The following is a 9,416-nucleotide window of genomic DNA, read 5'->3' as shown; positions in this document are numbered from 1 at the left end:
TCTCTGTGCAGGTCAAAGCGTTTGGTCCAGGACTGAAAGGTGGTCTTGTAGCAAGTCCAGCTGAGTTTAACATTGACACCAAGGGCGCTGGAACTGGTGGACTCGGTCTAACCGTCGAGGGTCCGACCGAAGCCAAAATCGAGTGCTCTGACAACGGCAATGGCACCTGCTCTGTGTCGTACCTCCCCACCGAACCCGGAGAGTATCTAGTCAACATTCTCTTCGAGGACGTCCATATTCCCGGCTCGCCCTTCCACGCAGACATCCAATATCCGTTTGATCCCACCAAAGTGGTGGCATCCGGATCCGGGCTGAAACGAGGCAAAGTAGGCGAGATCAGTGTGCTGAACGTCGACTGTGCCAAAGCTGGACCAGGCCAGTTGACGCTGGAGGCCGAGCCTGACTCTGGAGCCAAAGCCAAGACTGAAGTTCTGGACAACAAGGACGGGACCTACACGGTCACCTACGTCCCGCTGACGGCCGGTATGTACACACTGCTGCTGAAGTACGGAGGGAAGACCGTCCCCAACTTCCCTGCCAAAGTGACTGTGGATCCGGCTGTCGATACCAGCAAAGTGAAGGTGTTTGGACCAGGAGTTGCAGGAGAAGGTATTGACATAAACATCAAGATAAAACACCATTTTTTTAAACACCATTTTTTCTTTGGTTAAATTCGCTTTTAACCACTGGTATTGTTCATTTGGGAGTCACACTTGTGTTGTTCGCGGTCAAAACTGACCGAGGGCCATAATTGTGTGATAATTTTATTTTTGTGAAATTAATATACTATGTTTCATTTCAATAATGTCTATAGAAAAAATAAAGAAAATCATCTGTAATACCAGGGTGTAGCCATTAGATGCCTGTATAGTAGGGCTGCACAATTAATCGAAATTAAATTGCAAAGGCAATAAATCGCGATTAGGCAGAAGCTGCGATTGTCATGCGTATCTTTCAGTGAAGCACAGTTCTGTGATCAGTAGTAAATCTCCATCTGAAGGCCAGAGGGTGCTCTCGTGCTGAAAATCCAAATATGCCCCGAAGAAGAAATCCAGGAAATGCTTATCGCTGCAGCTGAATAAACAGAAGATTTAACTGCTTTCATTGATTCAGTGTGACTAATAAACACACGACAATGGCAATATATGGTTTATCGGAGTTCTTATTATTATAATTTTCATCATAATAAAGTGTCTATAATGAAATGCTAATCGACATAGCCTTTATCACTGCTTAGAATACAATGAAATATTGTGTGCCTTAATTATTCTGTTTAAGAAGCCACATCATCTCACAGAAGGATTTATTTAAAACACTCGACTGATGTTATGAAGTGAGTTTGGAGTAAAAACATGTTATTAAATGTGGTATTTTCACGTGCTCTCAGATGGAGCAGCATTTACTACACATAGCCGTAGTTCACTGAGAAGACACGCAAACAGCTGTCATTATCGCAAACAATTTAGTCGATTTCATAATCCTACGATTATATCGTCTGCGATTATGAACACGATTATGCATAGCTTTTCAGAGAACTACGGCTCTGTGTAGTAAATGCTGCTCCATCTGAAAGCACGTGATGGAGATTTACTACTAATCACAGAATTGGATTTACTGACAAAATGTGCACGACAATCGCGATTAATCGTGTTCGATTAATCGTGCAGCCCTAATGTATAGTCATATATATTCAGAGCTGTGCATTCCTTAGTTACTGAGCAGTGTTTTCAGGCATAATTGCTTAACTTTTGTCATCCCTTCGTTGTTGTGCACTTTTTTTCTGTATTGTGGCTGATTTGTAGATTGTACACACACAAACATCTCTGTATTTTCATATTTTTGCTTATTTCCCATTCATTTCATATGGCGGTCATTTTTTACCACAAACACCACAAGTGTGACTATTTCTTTTATGCCCTTTTAGCTTTTTCGAATTAAGTCCTTAATTTTTTTGGGGGGGGGGGTCACATAGCGAGTAGCGACTGCCGTAAAGGTCACAGAGTTTCATACTATTCCAATGAAGTAGCAATTTGTAAAATTTTCAAACTTTTTTTTTTTTTGGTCTAAAATGACCGAACAACACCAGAGGGTTAAGGATGAATGCATCTTGTAGGCAATTGAAAAGCTTCTGTCTTTTGCTTGATTTTTGCCTTCCATGATTTCTAGAACCTTCTTACCATTCCTTTTTCTTGTAACCAATGGAAAAGCGTCTGAAAATGTGTTTTTCTGTATGCTTTATCTTCATGATATTGGCTTACTTGATTTCTGGAGACTTTTCATTTTGGTTTCGTAACAAAATCTATTTGAAAAGATGTTTTGCAGGCCCTGCATGTGTTGTCATGCTTTAAATGGTGTAATCCTTCAGTGCAAGATGGCCCTGAAAAACAATTTTGGCAATGACATTTTTATAGAGGAGGTGCATTGTTTTGTGAAACATTTTCAGTGTTAGTGTATGCTTTTCCTCTCTGCTCTGCAGGAGTTTTCAGGGAGGCCACGACTGACTTCACTGTGGATGCACGAGCTCTGACCAAAGTTGGTGGGAAACACATGAAAGCTCATGTGAAGAACCCGTCAGGTGCTGCTACAGACTGTGTTATTAGTGACAACGGCGACGGGACTTATAACGTGGAATACACACCGTTTGAGAATGGTACGATGCACAACATCCTACTTAAATGCCCTGAAAAATCGTATGTTAGAATTGTATTGATTTATTTATTTATGAGATCTAATTGGATAGCCTGACAGTTTGTTAATTGTTTATTTTATTTATTTATTTTCTAATCCAGTTGGATGGCTTGGACAATCCTATGTTTTTATTTATTTATTTATTAATTATACAAGGTCCAATTGGATTGCCCGGACAGTTATTGATTGATTTGTTTCATTGATTGGTTGATTTACTGTTTCTTCCCAACAAACACTAGTTTACATTACATTCACGCACTTGGCAGACGTTTTTATTCAAAGCGACAAGCTGAATGTAATGCAAGCTATATGTTTTATCAGTGCATTCAATCCCTGAGAATTTAACCCGCAATCTTTATAACAGGCCTCTGCCGGTCCTGGAGAGCCACAGTCCTGCAGAGCCTCCAACCCTAATCAAACACACTTGAACAAGCTAAGAAAGTTTTTTAGGGTTACTAGAAAGCAACATGCAGGTGAGTTTTTATCAAGATTGGAGCAAAACTCTGCAGGACTGTGGCTCTCCAGGACCGATGTTGGCCACTGCTGATCTACTGTTTGAGATACGGGAGTGCTACAGGTTTCATCTTGCACTTGTGTATTTTGAAGAACAGCAATAAAGCTTGCCAGAAAATATTGCTAATTTAGCAAGATTTATGAGGTGACGGGGTCGTTCTCAGCGGCAGCATGGCAATGTTTGATTAAGGCAAGATGGTACAGGAGAAACCATTGCTTTTCTTTCTTACAAGCTGAGTGTGATTCTTCTGTCTGCTCGCCGCAGGAGTCCACAGTGTGGAGGTTCTGTACGATGAGACTCCAGTTCAAAAGAGTCCGTTCCAGGTCGGGGTGGGTGAGGGCTGTGACCCCTCACGTGTGCAGGCCAAGGGCCCGGGTCTGGAAGAAGCACTGACTGACAAACCCAACAAGTTCTCCATCGTCACCAGGTGAAAGAGTTTCACAAATCATACTGTACATTTGTCATTTCATTTAACTGTTAGATTTACCTGCAGTATACTGCTCAAAAGTTTGGGTCAGTAATTTATTTAATTTTTTTAAAGAAATTATTACTTTTATTCTTCAAGGATGGAATAAATTGATCAAAAGTGACCGTAAAGTAATTAATAGTGTTACAAATAATGTTTACAAATAATGTTTTATTTCTGTTCATCAAAGCACAACTGTTTTCAACATTGATGATCAGAAATAATAATTAGATATTGATAATTAGAATAATTCGTAATAAGAATGATTTCTGAAGGATCGTGTGACACTGAAGACTGGTGTAATGATGCTGAAAATTCAGCTTTGATCATATTAATAAATTACTCTTTAAAACATTCACATAGAAAACAGCATTTGAACAACATTTGAAATCAGTGTTATTATAGTTTTTTTATTATTATTGATTTTCCAAAAACTGCAAATCACAATAGACAAAAACATCAACGACATTCATTAATTTGGAGCTTAAGAAAAAAGAGAACAAAAACAAATGGAGAGAAAAATATCCAAATTTCAACATATTGGTAGAAGTTCTCATCGTACAGAAGTTTTCATCCATGAAATCCAAACAGCACAATATTGACATTAATCGCGATTAATCGCATCCAAAAGTTTTTGTTTACATAATAAATACACACAGCACACATACATATATTATGTATATATAAATACACACACATGTATGTGTATATTTCAGAAAAATGTTGTTTATATATTAAATATATTTATTTATAATATAAATTATATGAATATAAATATAGACATGTAAATATTTTCTAAATATATACTGTATGTATGTGTATTTATATATACATAATAAATATACACAGTACACACACACATTATGCAAACAAAAACTTTTGTATGCGATTAATCGTTTGACAGCACTAATATTTAACAAAAACACAATTACTACATTTACATATTACTAAAACTTTAAAGTTAAAATGAAAGCAAAAAATTAAAAAAATTAAAACTAATTCAAAATAATAAAAACTATAATGCTAAAATAACACTGTAATATTTTAATTTTAATGTTTTATTTATGTTTACTGTGTTTTTGATTTAAATAAATGAGCATGAGGCTTCTTTCAAAAACATTAAAAAATCTTATCAACCCCAAACTTTTGAACATTAGTGGAGACCTTGTTCTGTACTCTATCAAGAACATAAATATACTAAAATTACCACTTGAGACTGTCTAACCAGCTGTCGTTTGATCCGTACAGAGGAGCTGGTATCGGTGGATTGGGAATAACCGTGGAAGGTCCGTCTGAGTCGAAGATGTCCTGCAAAGATAACAAAGACGGCAGCTGTAATGTGGAATACACCCCGTATGTGCCTGGTCTGTATGACGTCAACATCACGTATGGAGGACAGCACATTCCCGGTATGTGAAACAGATTTATTTTTTATCCCCAATGCACCACTTAAAGCACAGAAGCAGCCTGAAGAAAGCATTACTGGAACTTTGAGAGATGCAACCTGACATGTTTTTAACCAGAGTCCCAGTTTTCCCCTGCAAAGCCTCTTGAATTGTGCCGAAAATTTGTTTTCATTAGCATTACACCTGGGATAAAATATCTCGTCGATCTGAGGAGAGCAGCTACCGCATTCTCACTGCTGGACATTACGAGCTCGCGTTTCATTGAAAACATTCACCGCCAAGACCACAGAGTGCGATTCTCCCACACGAACGCCGCTTCCAGATTGTTTAAATCAAGTCTATAGAAGCTGCTAGAGCAATATTTCAGAGAGTCGTTGCGTTATCAGACTACAGGCTTGTGGAAACAAAATCCAAACTCACTCAGAATACTTAAGAAACTGCATAGCAATGAATAAAAATTGTGACAGCCTGTTTCTACAACCGAGAGTATATGTGAGCCAGGACCACAAAACCAGTCATAAGGGTCAAATTTTCGAAATTGAGATTTTTACATCATCTGAAAGCTGAATAAATAAGCTTTCCATTGATGTATGGTTTGTTAGGACAATATTTGGCCGAGATACAACTATTTGAAAATCTGGAATCTGAGGGTGCAAAAAAAATCTAAATACTGAGAAAATCACCTTTAAAGTTGTCCAAATGAAGTTCTTAGCAATGCATATTACTAATCAAAAATTAAGTTTTAATATATATACAGTAGGAAATTTACAAAATATTTACATGGAACATGATCTTTACTTAATATCCTAATGATTTTTGGCATAAAAGAAAAATCAAAAATTTTTACCCATACAATGTATTTTTTGGCTATTGCTACAAATATACCCCAGCGACTTAAGGCTGCTTTTGTGCTGCAGGGTCACGTATACAAATCTTATTTGAGTTGTCATTATTGGCTTGTTTTTACTTGTCATTGACTTCCTGATAATTTTGACCCATACAATGTATTGTTGGCTATTGCTACAAATATACCCCAGCGACTTAAGGCTGCTTTTGTGCTGCAGGGTCACGTATACAAATCTTATTTGAGTTGTCATTATTGGCTTGTTTTTACTTGTCATTGACTTCCTGTGTCTTGGGTGTTAATCTTATTTATCCGCCGTTTCTTATAATGGCTCTGTTTGAATTGCATTAGCATGCATGGAGGCACTAGTCAGTGTCTGAATGTAAAGGTCTTTATCTCTGTTTGTGTTATAGGAAGCCCATTTAAAGTGCCGGTGAAGGATGTTGTTGACTGCAGTAAGGTGAAGATCTCTGGGCCTGGTGTTGGTTCTGGAGTGAGAGCTAAAATCCCACAATCCTTCACTGTGGACTGCAGTAAAGCTGGTGTCGCTCCTCTCTCTGTGGCTGTGACTGGACCTAAAGGTAAAAATGCATTTACATAAGGCTCGTGCATTACACTGATTTTATTTTTTCCCCCTTTTGTTGGGCTTATTTATTTAGGGGCTTTAGTGTTTTTTTTTTTTTTTTTACTGAAATAAATATTTGCATAATGCATAGTATATATGTAAACATTTATTTATTTTAGGTTTTTTGTTCTGAATGAAATATTCACATACTGCAGAGTATGTATGTATGTAGACATTTTATTTATTTATTTATTTTAATTCATGGGGATTTGTTTTATTTTGTTCTGAATTATACACTAGCATGCTTTTTAAATATTAGCATATGTAAACGCTTATGAATTAATATTCACTAATTTCTTTATATTCATTCTTTTTTTGCGTCAGTAAATAATAGCATTCTGCACGGTATATAGTTAAATTCTGTATGTATTCATTTATCATTCATTTATATTAATTTATTTAATTAATTTTGTTGCCTTTTTCTGAATTAAATGCTAGCATACTGCACTGTATATACTTAAACCGTTTTTTTTTCCTTTATTTTTTGAAACTTATGCAACAAATTGTTTCTAACAGAAGTGTGCTGCTTTATCATTCTCACTATGTTGCATGTTTAATTTACTAAGATTGGTAGCAGTTATCATTATGTAAATAATTTCGTTATTTTGCTTTTGGCAGATCAATCATATAATTGGCTTGTTGATTGCAGGTATAGCTGAACCAGCTGAAGTCACAGATAACGGTGACGGCACACACACAGTGGCCTACACGCCGTCTGTCGAGGGCTCGTACTCGGTCGCAGTCAAATACGCAGACGAGGAAGTTCCACGCAGGTAACCTGTGTCAGATTCACTCGCTCAGTTCACAGCCGCTGTGAGTGCTACTGTTCTCTAAATCAGACCAATCCCTCAAACATCTCTTCCAGTCCGTTTAAGCTGCGCGTTCAGCCCACTCATGATGCCAGTAAGGTGCGTGCCAGCGGCCCCGGGCTCACCACCGGCCTCTCGGCCAGCTTCCCGGTGGAGTTCACCATCGACGCCAAAGACGCCGGCGAGGGCCAGCTGTCTGTGCAGATCACCGTGAGTCCTGACGTCTCCAGTCTCAGCTTCCTCTTGTGGTTTGAACAAACGGATTAGCGTTTCAATACGTCTGATTATTATTAATGTGTTTTTCTGAGGCTTTGAATGTTTTCAGTTGTTCAACAGACTCTAAAATCACATTTGGATTTAGTTTTTGAATTGCAGTGGAAAAGATTAATGAGGATCCGGGAGTATCACATAGTAGCAAAGTATCTTTTTATATAGTATAGTATATTTTATCTTAAGTTACTGCTCCACTAACTTATTTCAAAAACATTAAAAAAAATATTTAAAAAAAGATTATTTCAATTTTGACTGGTGGTTTTGGGATTATATTATATTATATTATATTATATTATATTATATTATATTATATGATTTATGATATATTTTTGCAGAATATAAATTTTAAATTGCATAATTAAAAATATTACTGTTATATTATTGTTAATAGTTTTATTACTATTTTAAAATATTGATTTATTGTATAGTATATTTTTATAAAAATATACATTTTAAATTATATAATTAAAAATGTAATTACTTTATTCATAAAAATACTGTATAATAGATATTAGCTTAATTTTATTCATATATATTTTTTTAGTTTCTATATATTTTTATTTTTTTATAATTGTTTTTGCCATGAAAATAGCCCAAGATGCTGACATGGCATTAAATAAAAATCTACTACTACTATTTTCTTAAGCTAATATTTTTATATAGTATATTTTACAATCTTTATAATTAAAAAAAATATATTTATATATATATTTATTTGACATAGATTTGAAGTAGAAAGTTTTCAGTCGGCCAGCAGGCTGAAAATCACATTTGGATTCAGTTTTTGACTTGCAGTGGAAAAGATGAATGAGGATCTGCAAGTATCACATAATAGCATATTGTGACATTCATCTTTCATACATCTTTCTCTTGGATGCAGCATGATATTTTATCTTTTGAGAAGTAACTGCTCCGGTGATCCAGTATTAGATTAGATTTTTCTGACTCTGAATGCATTCAGCGAGACCAAAGTGGCCAGCAGTGAGATAAATGATCTTCTGATGAAAGCCAAACAGCAGCAGGAAGTCCAGGGGTAAACTGAAGCTCTTCCTCCTCAGTCCTGCTTCTCATTGATGAAGCTCCTCTCGGTGTCATTCACAGTGTTTCAAACTGTTTCTCTGTTTCAGGAGGCTGAAGGTCCTGCAGTCGTTTCATGCTGTTTCTCATGTGTTTCAGGATCTGGATGGTAAACCCAAGAAAGCCAACATTCAGGACAACCGCGACGGAACCTACAAAGTGTCTTATGTGCCGGATAAGGTGGGCCGTTACACTATTGTGATCAAGTACGGCGGAGACGAGATCCCCACTTCTCCATATAGAGTGAGAGCGAGCGCTACAGGAGACGCCAGCAAGTGTACAGTCACCGGTACGTCTGCACTCATCTGGGGATTCGTAGGCCTTGTTTTGGATGTATTTTTATATTATAATTAATATTTTTTTAATCAAATTATTTTATATATAATATATTTTTTTAAATAATATTATTACATTTTTTAAATATTATATTTATATTATATTTATTTATATTTATGTATTTATTTTAATGGAATATTTCATTTCATATTTTCATAATTAACAAATTTATGTATGCTATATTTTTATATATGCAATTAAAATATGTATTGTATATAATATATTAAAATGTTTTGATGTTAAAATCTAAATGTATAATATTAAAATGTTTATATGTGACCCTGGAGCACAAAACTAGTCATAAGTCGCTGGGGTATATTTGAAGCAATAGCCAAAAATACATTGTATGGGTCAAAATGATCGATTTTTCTTTTATGC

General features: G+C 35.9%; 1 protein-coding gene across 2 annotated transcripts in view; it reads left to right on the top strand.

The window, feature by feature from the left end:
* The window catches only part of LOC107680511 (filamin-B-like), a 115,408-nt gene that overhangs the window by 75,285 nt on the left and 30,707 nt on the right, over window positions 1-9,416 (top strand). For both annotated transcript variants that reach the window (XM_016476412.1, XM_016476411.1), the window contains exons 20-27: window positions 12-609; window positions 2,477-2,650; window positions 3,467-3,629; window positions 4,917-5,077; window positions 6,332-6,499; window positions 7,193-7,316; window positions 7,409-7,562; window positions 8,802-8,991. In XM_016476412.1, the coding sequence (XP_016331898.1) occupies window positions 12-609; window positions 2,477-2,650; window positions 3,467-3,629; window positions 4,917-5,077; window positions 6,332-6,499; window positions 7,193-7,316; window positions 7,409-7,562; window positions 8,802-8,991 (1,732 nt within the window). The remainder of the gene's footprint in view (window positions 1-11; window positions 610-2,476; window positions 2,651-3,466; window positions 3,630-4,916; window positions 5,078-6,331; window positions 6,500-7,192; window positions 7,317-7,408; window positions 7,563-8,801; window positions 8,992-9,416) is intronic.

The sequence above is a fragment of the Sinocyclocheilus anshuiensis genome, unplaced genomic scaffold, assembly GCF_001515605.1.
Source record: "Sinocyclocheilus anshuiensis isolate Anshui unplaced genomic scaffold, SAMN03320099.WGS_v1.1 scaffold308, whole genome shotgun sequence".
Taxonomy (NCBI): Eukaryota; Metazoa; Chordata; class Actinopteri; order Cypriniformes; family Cyprinidae; genus Sinocyclocheilus; species Sinocyclocheilus anshuiensis.
Note: the sequence above shows the minus strand (reverse complement) of the source record. Positions and strands in the feature narration are given on the sequence as shown.